Here is a 14942-nt window from a genome sequence, read left to right on the forward strand (position 1 = left end):
AGTCCCCTTCTTTATCTCCCTTCCCTCCTGAATCTACACATCATCCGTAAAATATTTACTAAGCACCTATGAGGTGACAAGGCCCTAAACTTGAAGCAAAACTAAATTTAAAGATATAGTAAGGGACCCACATATTTAATGCAAGTGTAATTATAAGAGGAGCTGTCATGGGGTACTATGGGAAGCTAGAGCTACTTCCCCTGAAGGAACATAGGGAAGTTTGTTGCTCACCCCTACCCAGAGAGTTAATTTTGAAACTAGCCTCATTCTGTCAGCTTCCTTCCTCGCTTGCTTTTTGTTTTTGAGACAGGGTCTCACTATATAGTACAGGTTGGCTTGGAACTCACTCTATATGTAGTCCAGACCTCCACAGCTTCATGAATACGGGGATTACAGATGTGTGCCACCACATCTGGCTTTAGCAAGACATTTTCTTGGCCACTAAGTTCCCTGTGACCTGGAGCTGAGTTTGAAAGCAATGGTGCCCCCTCCACAGAGCTAAAGACAGCATTGCAGTCTTCTAGAAGGGTTTTCCCAACAGACATGGAGCCTGAGTAGGAGTAGCTTTGACTCTCAACAACAGTAGACTCTTTAAGACAAGTTTCTCTAGAGTAGATCCTGTTTACATTAGATGTTCAATCATCAAGAGGATTGATGTAAACAAATTAAAACTTGTTTTGGTAACAGTGCACACCACAGGCATCCCTGGGCTCTCATATGCATGCACACAGGGTTTGAATCCAGTAAGCTGCCTGATGATGCAAAAGGGAGACACTGTACTGGGGGAAGAGTCTGGCACACAACAGGATCTAAAAAAAATGAGTTTCTTTTTAATGCTTGGTATGCTACCTTTCACTTTTGGCTTGTGCCAAGGATCAGTCTTCCTCCTCTGCTCTGATATAAAACGAATTTTAAAAGTTTTAAATGCTGTTTTAAAATACAATTGCCAGTTTCTTCCTCCTAAAACATCAACTGTGGGTGCTGAGGGGACAGCTAAATTGGTCAAGTGCTTGCCTTGCAAATACAAAGACCTAAGTTTGGTCCCCAGAATCCACACAAAAATGCTGGGCCTGATAGTGAGTGCTTGTTATCCCAACACTGAGGAGGTGGAGACCATAAGACTTTAAAGTGTATTGGTCAGTCTAGCTTAATTTCTGAGCCCCAGACCAATGAAGAGACCTTGTTTAAAAGGGGGGTGGGGCCATTCCTGATGATGACTGAGGCGGTCCTCTGGCCTCCATACACATATGCACATATTCCCACAAGTGCATCCAACCAAACACATGCAGGAACTTACACTGTGCATCATAATTAAACCACCATCACCTGTGGCTATGATTTACATGGCAGGGGAGTGGGTGGGGTGGGGGGAAAGAGAGGCTAGGATCCTTTGTTGGTGAAGGTATAGGAAAGGATTTTTAGTTTCCAGGGATGGGAAGAGTGACAGTAGCAGTGATGTGTTTGCATTCAGTTTGGGATTTGAGGGGATGACCTTGAGAACTAATTGTGTGAATGGATTTGCTCTGACAAAGACACCCCTGTATTAGCTAAATAATGTATAAGGAGTTTCTACCAGGCAATGGGGAAAATTGAATTATTTAGTGTATTTCCATTTCAATGAGTTAATCAAGATAATTGCTATTTTCCTGGATCTTTGTCTTTTCTTTGCAATTAACAAGGCCCCTGTTTGGAGAAAGGAATTTAGCTAGTGAACTTTGTACATGGGACTATGACATTTTTTTAGTGTAAATTATATTTAAAAATCAATTATAGCCCCCCCCCATCACTGGATTCACTGCAGTGTTCTCACTTTATTACAGCCTGCAAATGAGTCTCTCTTGGCCTCAGTTTTTGTAAAAGAGAAAATATTACCCGTCACCCCCACTTCTGTAAGGATTAGCTCAATGACTCAGTTTCTAGCACATAGCTGATGTTCAACAAGACTAAGTTCCTTACCAGCTCCTGCAGCCTGTCTAATGCTGACATATTCAACTGGCTCAGTTGTCTTGAACATGACAAAGAAGAGAAACTTAAAAAAAACTCATATTGAAAAGAGACGTTACAAGACCCATTCATTAAAACAGCACCTCTGTCTTCTTACATATTTGAGATGAATAATTTGTCTAGGATTGTAATGAATTGAACTTCTGTCTCTCTGGCCCCACTGATTTGAGATGCCTATCTTGTCTGAAGAGCAGGAAGCAGTTACTGGAAGAGAGCACTACATTACACCTGAAAACAGAGAGTGTGACTTCGGCCCTGCAGTGAGGAGGGAGGCAGTCAAATCATACCCACTAGATACAGAAGCAATAAACACATAGTTCAAAAGCATTTAGTTCATTTAGTGATGAAGGGTTCTGGGTCCCCACTTCTGGAAGTTATTTCTGTAGCACAGCATGATACACAACTGTTCTCATTTCTTAATGAACTTGGCTTACAAAAAAAAAAAAAAAGGCCAGGTGATGTTTACATTATGAGTTTGAGAAGTGAGGATGTAATGAATGCCTTTAGTTCATCCAAAATTAAAAAATGGGACTTCAATTATGTAGAAAATTCATCCATGTGGAGTGTTCCTTCTGTTATCTCCTTTCTACTTACAGGAAGTACTTTTGGTGGACATCACATTCCTGTGATAATCTAAATGAGTGTCTACGGTATCCTTTCTACAGGCATGGAAAGTGAGACCTGCAGAGATTAAGCCCATGGTAGAGCTGGGATTGAAGCCCACATCTATGAATCCAAAGCTATGCTTTTCCCACTTTACCATTTCCCTTTTAGGATAACTCATTCAGAACATGAAAACGCAGAACCTACCACTGGTAATGGTTTTCAGTCCCAATCCTGAATTAAAATGAAACACATGAAAAATTACACTCCATCAATTCCTACATCTTCAGTTGTACAATGCATCTCATAGAACATGACCAAATCTTGATACTTACTCGTAAAACGTTGTCCACCCATTTTCATTGCTTTTGGTCGCCAAGAGGCCAGAGTTGCCATGGTATGTCATCATAGCCAGCTCGTGTCCTTGTGTGGTCACACTTCTGAGTGCACTGTTGGTGCCCATGGTTACCCAGTATACCTGGCCATCTGGGACTACTAGCCAGAGGGGCATCCCGGTAGAATCTCGGCGGACGTTCACCATGTTGCCATTGTTGTCTGTGATGTGTGTGATGTCCCCATCCCCCGTGTAAGTAAAATTGTACAGGTAGTCTCCTGTAGGAAGGCTCTGGGTGTACAGATGCTTGCCACTGGTGTCAAAGAGGTATAGTTCCTGGTCGATGGGGGAGGACAGCTCATACATGTTCTGGGTGTTGAGGAAAGGCTTGTTCTTCCGGATGAATCGGATTCGGATGTTTCCAAGGTCGGCCACGTAGAGCTCACCATCAGCACACACAGCCAAGGAAGATGGGGTATTCAGCTTTGCATCCTTGGCATAACCATCATCTCCAGAGAAACAATCACAGTTGGCATCGTTTTTACAGTCACAGCCACTGGGGGCACCAGCAACCAGTGAGATCTCACCACTTGTAGTGACCTGCCTGATGCGGTTGATCTTTTTCTCATCAGTCTCGGCGATATACAGGACTCCGTTGTGTGAAACAGCCAAAGCAGTGGCTGACTCCAGGGTTGCGTGGATGGCCACCTTGCTCAGTAGGAAGTGATCGATGCCAGGAACCTGGCAGTGCATGGGCCTCCCAGCCACAATGCGTACCTGGTGGTTTTCGGAGATTTGCAGGACCACGTTGTTGTCGAGGACATAGAGGGAATTATCCATTGGGTTGATGGCTAAGTCTGTGGGCCACTCCAGGCGAACCTGACAATGGAGACACTGACACTCAATTGATGCCAAGATGCCTACTACTAGTTACCCCCAAATTCCCAATAGCCCAGCCTGACAGAAACTGAAGAAGGGGACCATAGCCTCAAAAAGTAGTAGTTGAGACGGAGACTTTGGAGTAGGCTTAGGTAGACCCATACTTATGGCCTCAGGCAGGTTACTTTGATTTTCTGAGCTTCAAAATTCATATTGGGAAAATAGGAGTGGCAACTTTACTTCCTGACACATAGTAAATGCTCAAACAAAGGATACAGAAGTGGGAGGGAGAGGAGATAGAGCCCAGAGGCTGTGACATAGGAGTTGTTGGGAGGATTTTAAAAAGATCTTCATGAGATGCTGACATGACTCATGTATGAAGGAGACTAACACAAAGTTAGGCTTGGGGGATGTAGAGTCAACGCACCCATGCCCCTGTCTGACACACGGTTCTAGACTAGTGGTTTTCAGTTTTGGCCCCATATTCACACTATCTACTGAGATTGTCAGAACCCTTCTGAGTAGTCAGACAAGCTGGGTGCCTGGTGTGGTTGGTTTGCTCATTGGGACCGTTTAAAAGTAACTTCCTGGCTGTTGTTTCTTGGGTTGGGAACCACACTTGGGTTCTTCTCTTACAGGAAAATAGTAAGACCAGTAACACGGTCATTCCCTTGGAACTGGTCAGAAATGCAGAATGGGAAGCTTACCCCAAACCTACTGAATCTGTACAGAACTGAGTTCACACTGGAGCTCAGCAAGCCTGATTGACATGGGGGATCTCTAGGACTCCAAAGAGCAGGTTCTCCTAAAAGAGATTACTGCCACTTGTAGTGGTACTTAGGCTCAGAGCCCCAAGCCTCACATGGAGTTTCTCTTAAACCAGGCTGGGAAAATGGCTGGAATCATGGTGAGTCTTCAAGTGGGTACCTAGGTGCTGCAGCCATCAGAGTCTGGGGTGAACAATGTTTTACTCCAAGAATTGCTGGATGTATCGCTCTTGGAAGGGCTGGCTAAAGGAAACCCTTGGCCAATCATGTCCCCAAAAGAGCATCAGCCACACTGCACATAATCTGGAAATATTGACCAGTTATTCCTGCAGCTGGTTTTCCAGCTCTACCTGAAGACCCATCACCTTGACATTCCTGGGCTTCCCACAAACACTCCAATTGGGGGTTTACTCAACAATATGAATAATGTAATTAGAAAGTTTCTTTTCTAGGAATTTGCTCTTGCATGCTAGTGTCTATAGTTTGTTTTGTTTTAAATCACAGCCATTTTAATAATAGCAACAAAACAAAACAATAAAAACTCCAAACTAAGCAGAACCAACTCAGATGCCCAACAACTGAGATCTGGCTAAACAATTATGACACATTTACTTTACTTGTAAATTAGAATACTGTAAATAATCTTTCGACATGATGCTCTAGGCCACTTGTTTTCAACCTTCCTGATGCTGTGACCCATGAATACAGTTCCTCATGTTGTGGTGATGCCCAACCATTAAATTATTCTGTTGCTACTTTCTAACAGTAATTTTGCTACTATTACAAATTGTAATGTAAATCTCTGACATGCAGGATATTTGATATGTGACCCCAAAGGGGTCGCACCCTAGGTTGAGAAATACTGCTCTAGGTGGATATGTAATGTGTTGGAAGTGTTTGCTATGTACTAAACAGAGAGAACAAACTACAGAGTTTCAGGAGTAAGTGAAATCAGCTAGGGAAAATACAGAAGTTAGTTTAGGGACAAAGAGGAGATAAAAAGCTTGAAGGAAACATACCAAAATGGGATAAAAAATGATGTTAATATTCTTTTTTCTGTTATTTTTTTTTAAAATTTGCTATAGTACATATGTGGTTGTTGGCAAATGTAAAACAATAACAACAAAATAAAAACAAAAGCAACCAACCAATCAACAAAACCCCCCAAACCAGTTTGTGAGGTTGCCTCTGTCCCCTTAGCTTAGAGCCATTCCCAGGATGGGCCAAAACAGTCAGTGCTCAGTGCCTGTATCCTAAAGCTCTTTCTCCTCACCCATCCCCAGCCCCTGTCTGTCTGCAGAGCAGGAGAGTTGCAGACCCTCCAGAGCTACTGCTGCCCATACTCCCCAGTACTCTCTGGGGCCTGGCCCCGCCAGCTTTCAGCTACATCAAGAACACAGTTTGCTCTAAAGTGACAGGAGAATTTTCAATTTCCTAAAACCCATTCCTTGTCAACACTGGCCACTAAATATTTTATGCCCTCTGGTCCTGTGGCACCTTGGGGACTTACTTGCAGAGACCTTTCTGCCTGTCATTATGATGAAAAGACGGCACCCTGATGAGTGGGGGAGGGTGGGAATGAGCAGAGAGTGAGCTAGTGGGGAGATGGGAGAAGAAAAAAGGAACAGGCAAGCATTTTAGCATTTACTGCATGTTGCTTTATGCTACTGTGTGCCTGGGAAAGAAAGCCGATGCTCTCAGCTGCTCCCGGCTCTGGCATACTGCTGGCTTGATGTCTCTGCACCAGATCCCATGCATATACCTCTTTGTTTTCTCCTCTGGTTAACGATAATGTTGCCACAGCTTTAATTCCTATCACCAAAATATTTTGACTGGACCTTAGAACTTCCTTGGTCCTCAAGTTCCTATATTCAAGTAGCCTGTTGTGGAGGGGCCTCCCTTTCCTAGTTGTCCTGAGCACTCTGTATCTCCTTTAAGCTATTTTGAGGCAATTGCTTTGCCATAGAATGATGAATGTACACAAATGCATTGGCACATGAATAAATGAATGAATGTCTGCAGTGGTACACAGAGCAGGAATGGTGGGGCAAGGTACCTCACTTCCTATTTGTTTCCTCAGTCACTAATGGGTCAAGTCATCTCACTCAAGTTTCTTAGACCTCCCGGCTTCCTTCCCCATATGAAAATCAGAGCAATCAGCATTATCCAGGGTAGTTGTAGCAAATGAGACAATATATAAGGAAGTTCTTTGTAGAATTTCAGGGAACTAATATTTACATCCTATTACCAGCTGGTGGCCCTGTGCTAGGCAATTATGTTCATGATTTCATTAGAAAGATTCATTTCCCCGTCCTTGATGAAACCCAGTTCAGGGCTCTGTTTATCAAGGTATTTCCTTTCACCCAGCCTCAGTTTCCTTCAATCCACCCCAGGGATTATGGTGGCAACTAAATAAGAACATAGGAGTTGTACTCAGCCGTGACCTTGTTTCTAGCAGAGTACCTAACACATAGAAAGCTTTCATTTTGGCTCCACAGCACAAGTGGTGGCCCTATCTGCAGAGCTGAGAACCAGGTTCCAGGGCTGTGACATCTGCTTGTCTGCCGCATGCCTCCCATAGTGTCTTTTGGGGTTTGGTCTTTGTCTCCTCTCAAATTCCATGCTTATCTGCTTTGTAGGCTTTGGACATGGTTTCTGTGGCTTTCCTTCCTTACCCCCACAGGAAAGCCAACTAGCTGGGTATTGTTAGTAGAGGGAGCTCTGGAAACAAATGCCACCTCCCATACATGTATGTAAAAATACATGCCCGTGTTAATAGTTCATTGAAAAAAAAAATCCAATTCTTACATTCAAACAAAGGCAGCAAGAACCAGGAGTAGAGATTTTACTTCATGATTTCTTAGTATGTGGCTTTTGTGTTTTTCTCCCTTTCAACATGCCAGCTGCCTTCCAAAGCCTTTGGTGTGAGAGCCTGGCAGTGCCCATATCTAAACCTAAACAACTTTCCAATGTGTGGATTGAAAATGTTCGGCACCCTGAGCTGACTGGTTGAGGGCCCATTTAGAGAAGCAAAAATACTTGTCTGCACATCCTTAGGTTTTGGCGGCTTCCTCCTGGGTAATTCTAGCTTGCTCACAGACTGGAGAGAGAAACTCTCGAGCCAGCAAGGCAAAGCCTGCCAAATTGCAAAGACAAGTGGCAGAGAACAGATTCTACCCTGGAACGCATCGTCTCAGAAGCTGGGACACTGCACCAGCACCAGGCTGGGATAGGAAATGGATGCTGAGACTGTAAACAGTGTGGTCAAGGGGCTTGGAGGAAGGAGTTCAGAGATTATGTGTTAGTAACAGAGGAAGGCATGGCAAGTGAGGCTGCGAGGGAGCTCCTGTCAGCTTCTTTATATTCTCTAGGCTCTGATAATGTTAGCAAGATGGATGCTCACTAACTGAACTCAAGACAAGTCCTGCTCCAGGACCTGGCAGTAAAGGACCTGGTCCTTGCCAGGTCATCATAGGCTATACTCAGGATATACTGGATAACCAGTCTCTGGGTTTCATTTGGGTTCCTGTTGTCTGCCTGCTGAGGCCCAAATTTCTTGGTCTAGTATGAGGTCTTTCTCTCACTAGCTCTAGACCATACTTCCTATCTCAACTCCCTTCAAAGTACCCCCTGCTTTGGCATTCAACCTTCCTATGTTCTTTGAGAACATGTATCTCAGGCTGGCTTTGAACTTACCGCATATCTAAGAATGACCTTGAACTTTGGTTTTTCAGCCTTCACTTCTCAGAAGTGGGATTATAGTAGTGTGCTACCATATCTAATTTATATGGAGCTAGAGATTGAACTCAGGGCCTTGTGAATGCTAAGCAAGCATTCTATCAACTGAGCTGCATCCCCAGGCTACCAGTGTTCTCTCAGCACACCAGGCCTAGTAACATCTTTGTATCTTTTCAAATACTATCTCTTTTCTGTTCTTTTGTGGTCACCCAGCAAACCCCTGGTCCAAACCTAGTACCCATATCACTTCCTTACTGAAAGTGGATGCTAGGATGCTTTTTATTCACTACAGCTGAAGTAATGAGTATTGTTGATCCCGTGTATTGTTTCATGTATGTCCAAGGCAATCCTGCCATGCTGATGTCAATCACTTCATTGTATGGTTAGGATCAAAAGATTTCACAAACTCATCAATGCACCAAAAATTTGGGTAGCTAGGGATCTACTAAGTCCTTGTGCAGCTTATGGTCTAGAAAATACACAAGTATCTGTCCATGTTGTCAAAGAGGACATTCAGGACTATGACTCTAAGTCCACACTGGTCTGCTGGCCCTGGGAAGATTTTGTCACTGATTTCTGAGTCACCAATCCAGTCACACACTTGTTACACCTAATGGTAAACTCTTGGGACAGTTGGGCTGGGGTAGTTTCTTCCATGTCTTTGAACCCTGGTACTCAACACAGACCCTGAACCCAAGCGAGACCCATTCAAAGGCTTGAACAGTGGGAAGAGGAGTAGTCATCAGGCTGGCTGGGTGACAGATGACAGAAGGAACACATAGGCACACAGGGTTCCAGCAGACAAAATCTGCTCACCTGAGATATATCCATGACGGAGTCACAGCTGAGGGGCCTGGCAGAGGTGAGGTCATTGGAACCCAGCAAGGTGGAGATGATCCCATTTTGATCGACACGTCGGATCATCGTGCCATCCACAAAGTAAATGAGCCCGAATTTGTCCACTGTAATTCCTGGGGTGGAGAAGGCCAAACAAAGATTCAGCATTGGAGATGAGGAGACATACAGTATAAAGCTTTGGGATTTGACATCTACTCCTATTCAGCTCTCTGTCCCTCTTACACAGAGGTAAGCACTATAGCATTGAGTTTCACCCAACTCCCTCTAGTTCCCTTTTGTTACTTACCATGTTATTTATTACATACTTTTAAATTTTAAGAAAAAAAAATCTAAAATTGTTATTATTTCTTTGAGACAGGATCTCATATAGCCCAGGCTGGCCTTGAATTTTGGATACAGAGAGGATGACCTTGAACTTTGAAACTCCTGTTTTTACCTCCCAAGAGTGCTGGGATTATATGTATGCACTAACATGTTTAGTGTTACCAAGTGCTGAGATTATACATGTGCTAGGTAGCATGCTCAGTGTTAATCAGTATTGGGGATTGAACCCAGGACTCTGTGCATGTCAGGCAAGTAATCTATCAATTGAGCTACACCCCCAGCTTCTCTTGATGAGCAGGGAACAGGGAAGGTGCCAAGATTTTGAGTGTCCCATGAACTAGGGGTTAAAATCCAGTGTCCTATACCTCAGGCTCTTGCTTCCCACTTTGCTGCCACAAGAGACATTTAATCTCTCACTTGACTACCAGGAGAAACTGGGTTTGTGAAGCACTCAAGGTAGAGGTAGGAGAGACATTTTCCAGGCTCACTGTGAATTATTTAAATTAACCTATTTCTCAAGTCCTACAAACACAATAATGGATCTCCTTTTTAGCAACAATTTCTCTTTTCTTCAAGTTTACCAAACCTTATTATTTCAGTTTCATTGGTCATTATAAAAGCCTGGTCTAAAAAGAATCTTATGGGTTTGTTGAGATTAGGGTCTGAGGAAGGCATACTGAAGACTGGGGTCTAGGCTATCACTCAGCACCCTTCCTTTTACCTGCTAGGCTCTTTTACCTGGTCACCTTTCTCCAGGCCTCTGTGACTTAGTCACTGGACCACTTGGCATCTGTTTTCTTACTTGTTAAATCAAAGGACTGTTTGCAGCCCACATTTCTGCCTCAGGCCTGAGAACTTATCAGGATCCCATGGCACCCTCAGAGGACTGCTTGAGAAGAGCTCATTTGAAGCTTGTATTTCTGAAGGGAACCCTAGGTGACAGTGGTGCAACACAGTCAGAAGGCCACTCAGAAGGTCGTTCCTCCTGGCCAGGCACTCATTTGAGAGTCACCCAGAGAACTTTTGCTTGGCTTCATGTCTGGCAACACCACTCAGGACATGGCAGGGACTGGGGGTGGTATATGTGTTCAGAATTTCTGGGTGGTATCTGTCACCCATGTACACAGTAAGGGGTGACAGGTTTTGAAGTGGAGGCACAGGACTGAGTCAGAAACACATGCATGCCATGGAAAAATGACAGACCTAGGAGAAATGTAGTAGCATAAAGGATAATCTGGTCACTTTATATGCTTTTTCCTTGTGTCCAGTCAATGGGAGAAGGGTTAGAGGAGGGAGGCACGGGGAGGGGGCAGACCTGAGCTATGAGGCTCCTGGTTGTGTGACTTCACTACTGACTCTTGGTCTTCTCATTGCTGTGTGGGATGACAGCTTCTGCCTTGGGAGGTCAGGGAGAGACATCAGTTGACAGAGTGAGGACTTGGGTTCTATTCCCAGAACCCATAAAAAGAAGCTAGGTGTGAGAGCACTGTATACTGCTGACACTGGGGAGGTGGGGACAGGTGGATTCCTGGGGTTCCCTGAATTCTGGGTCAATGAGAGATCCTGTTTCAAAAAAAGCATAACCCCCCAAAACAAAAACAAAAACAACCAAAACTAACCAATTCCCTCACCTCAAAAAACCCCAAAAGGTAGAATTGGTCTATTCTGGTCTATTCCTGACATGTTCACATGAAGCACACACACACACACACACACACACACACACACACACACACACACAGAGAGAGAGAGAGAGAGAGAGAGAGAGAGAGAGAGAGAGGGGGGGGAGAAATGCACAGACACACGCACATACATACATACAGACACACAGACAGAAACGCACAGATACACGCACACACATACAGACATGCACAGACACCCAGACATGCACGCACACACATACAGACATGCACAGACACCCAGACATGCACAGACACACACACTCAAACACACACAGACACACACAGACACACACACAGACACACAGACACACAGACACACAGACACAGACACACACACACACACACACACACACACACACACACACACACACACGGGGGGGGGCAGCTGACTTGGAATTCTTAGCTCCCAATACTCATTAGTGACCATTGTGACTGTAAGACAGCCAATGCTCTGTGTCTTCCAAGGCCTGGGTGGGTTCTTAGGTCCTTGTGTCTCTTCCAGGCCAGCAGGATGGGTTAAGGCCTCCAGAGATCTCTGAGTGATGGCCACACCAGAACACTCATTCCATCCTTCTTTAAAGAGCTGGAAAGCTGGAAGAGGACGTCACACCAATGTGCAGGCGGCTTCAGGGCTGGCAGCCTTTGCTGTGGTGCTGCCTAGAATGTCAATTAATTTTCTTCCTTAAGCAGCAGGACATGAGTCTGCCTGTCTGCCTGGCTATGCCCTGTCTCTCCCTTCCATCTGCCAGGACTGATGAGCGCTCCATGAACAATTGGGTTTCTTGTTTACAAAGTTGGCTGCGCAGGCTAATAGAAGTGATCTGTCCCTGATTAATTACTTCATTTTTTCTCCTTTTGTTGTGCTAAATAGATGGACATCTTTTCTCCTCCCTGCTGCAAAGTGACTGCATATTGCAGCACCCTTGTCATTTCTATCTGGGTTAATTATAGGCTTTTGGGCAATGGTACTGCCACTCCATCTGTGTGGGTGAGGGAGGGGACCACAGGCATTCAGAACAATGGAGAAATGCCAGGAGAGAAGAAAAATCTCTCAGTAAGAAACTGTTTTAATTTGAAGAGAGTGGGATGTTGCAACTGACAGGGGCCTTGGGGATCATTTGGCCTATCCCTCTTATTTACAAATTGGGAAACTGAGGTGTGAAAGGGGAGAAGCCTCTATTGAGAGCCTTCTAGTAGCAGAGAAAAATCGCAGTGCAAGTCTGTGCTTGCCCTCTACTGCTCACTTGTTCCTAAGGAGTCACAACCACCAGGGAGTTTAACCCTTGACGGCACAATACTTCCCCTGCAGAGTTATCACCTGACCATTAGGTTGTCATCCCATGACAACCTGCCATGACTCTACGCCATGCTACATGATTATATAATACACTATAATGATAATAACGGGGTCTCCTCTGATGCTATGTTTACTGTGTACCTAGTTGTCTGCACTAGACATTTATATTCCTGACATTTAAGTTGGGTTATGACTGTGTGGTATAGCCTTGTATCATAGAGGAGGAAAATGAAGTTCAGAGAGGTTAAGCACCTTGCCCAACCTCACATGGTTACTGAATGACATCGATTTTTCTGGAGCCTACTGCTGTGATTTGAAACCAGACCTTGAAATCTGGTGTTCCTTAACAATATAATCATTTCTAAGAGTTTTACAGGACAGCATGTGAAATATATCAACTTTGACCCCTTAACAGTCTTAGGAGGAGGGCATGGATGGTATTATTACACTCATTTTATTGAGTAGGACCTGAGGTTTAAGAGGCTGGAAGTCCCTGGCTATAGCACTTGCAACACAGTCAATGCTCTACTGAAGGATGCCTGTTGGCAGTGATGGCATCTGTCAGGTCTCCTCAGTCTCCAGGCATACAGGTCTCAGGCTTAGAGCCCCAGACATAGCTCTTCCTTCTTAGATCTCAGGGCACATGTCTCCTTGTTCCTCTCTGAGTGCTTCCCATTTAAGATTCCTTTATTCTGTCACAGTGAGCTTTGCCATGTATTATGAAGCTCCATGCACTTGGTAAATGCTTGATGATTGGAAAATTAGAGACTTAGCTCTTTGAGTCTACCTTATAAGCAAGGAAGACAGAGGGCAATGTCTTTGTATAGAAATAACTGAGAGAAAGCCTGCAAGGACTGGGGCATTGGTTTGTTAGAATCCTACACGGCTGTTAAAAATGAGTAGCTAGGAGACTATTTACTGTCACGGAGAAATCGTGCTGTGTCGTTTAGATAAAAGCAGCTTCCTAAAGAGTGTGCTTGGTGTGGTTTCATCTTGTTTGACTGCAGTGACTAATGTGAACAAACATTCAGAGAAAAAGACGAGCAAAGACAGGTATTATTAACTGGGTTGGTTTCCGGCAGGTGGAATTATCACAGTTCCTCTGTATACTCTCTCTCTCTCTCTCTCTCTCTCTCTCTCTCTCTCTCTCTCTGTCTGTCTGTCTCTGAGGCCTCTTGATAATGATTGTCTATAATACACACACACACACACACACACACACACACACACACACACACGATTGAAATATATAATTTCAATGTCAAAAATGCTATTGTTTTAGATGCAAGGCCTTACCCCTGGGATTAGTGAGCGTGGCTTCTGTGGCTTTCCCACCATCTCCACAGCGAGTATCATCAAAAGGGAGGCACTGGTCACCAGTCCCCGCCACCACCTCAGAGTTCTTGACCAGGTCCTTCACCACTGTGGTGGACTTGACTTTGAAGACCCGCCGGCTGTTGGTGTCAGACAGGAAGACGGCCCCACTCATGGGGTCTGTAGCCAGGTAGTATTTGTGTGCTGGGCTGTGACTGCAAGAGAGGCAGGGCTAGGGTAAGTGCTTTTCTTCTTTTCATCACATAACTAGAGATGTACAACATGTTTGTGGCCACACACCCTAAACATGTAAGGTCTCATGTGAACTCAGAAACTAAGAAGGGTTGGGTCTGCTAAGTACGTGGATGGGGATATACAGCATAAATCCCCAACCCATTTGACTCTAAGCAAAATGCTCTTATGAGGATGCTATCTTTACTGTGGATCACCTGAGAGCTTGGCCTGATGATCCCTCCCCTTTCAATAAGTAACACAAAACCTCTTGCCTGGCATGGGGACATGGCTCAGTCAGTAAAGTGCTAAAGTGCTTTCTTTGCAAGTACCAGGACTTGAGCTCAATACCCAGGACCCATTTTTTTTTTTGTAATCACAGAGCTCAGAAGGCAGAGATAGGAAAATTCTGGGGCTCACTGGCTAGCTAGTCCACACTCCTTGATGAGCTCTTGCCATTGAGAGACTGACTCAAAAAAGAAAAAAAAAAGTTGTATGCTGCCTGAGAAACATCTCTCAAGGTTGTCCTTTGGTTTCTATATTCATGTACACATATCAGATGCCTACCTGAACATACATGCGCCCACACACATATACATATACATATACATATACATATACATATACATATACATAACAACCCCACCACCAGGGCTCTTGCTGATTATGCCTATATGAAATGATGAACACATGCTTTCTTTTTTCTTTTATGTGCATTTGTGTTTTGCCTACATGTATGTATGTAAACGATGTGTGTGCAGTGCCTACAGAAGCCAGAAGAGGGCAGAAGATCCCCTGGAACTAGAGTTACAGACAGCTATAAGCTGCCTGCCATGTGGGAGCTGGAACTTGAACCCAGGTACTCTAGGAAGAGCAGCAGGTATTATTAACTACCAAGCCATCCCTCTAGT

The 14942-nt window shown here is 44.4% G+C and overlaps 1 protein-coding gene across 5 annotated transcripts in view; it reads right to left on the reverse strand.

Moving 5' to 3' along the window:
* Tenm4 (teneurin transmembrane protein 4) overlaps positions 1-14942 on the reverse strand; it is a 719910-nt gene that overhangs the window by 32196 nt on the left and 672772 nt on the right. For all 5 annotated transcript variants that reach the window (XM_027407666.2, XM_027407667.2, XM_035442393.1 and 2 more), the window contains 3 exons: positions 13783-14015; positions 9142-9296; positions 2943-3820 (listed from right to left, as the gene is read on the reverse strand). In XM_027407666.2, coding sequence (XP_027263467.1) covers positions 2943-3820; positions 9142-9296; positions 13783-14015 — 1266 coding nt within the window. The remainder of the gene's footprint in view (positions 1-2942; positions 3821-9141; positions 9297-13782; positions 14016-14942) is intronic.

Source organism: Cricetulus griseus, chromosome 3 (genome assembly GCF_003668045.3).
Source record: "Cricetulus griseus strain 17A/GY chromosome 3, alternate assembly CriGri-PICRH-1.0, whole genome shotgun sequence".
Taxonomy (NCBI): Eukaryota; Metazoa; Chordata; class Mammalia; order Rodentia; family Cricetidae; genus Cricetulus; species Cricetulus griseus.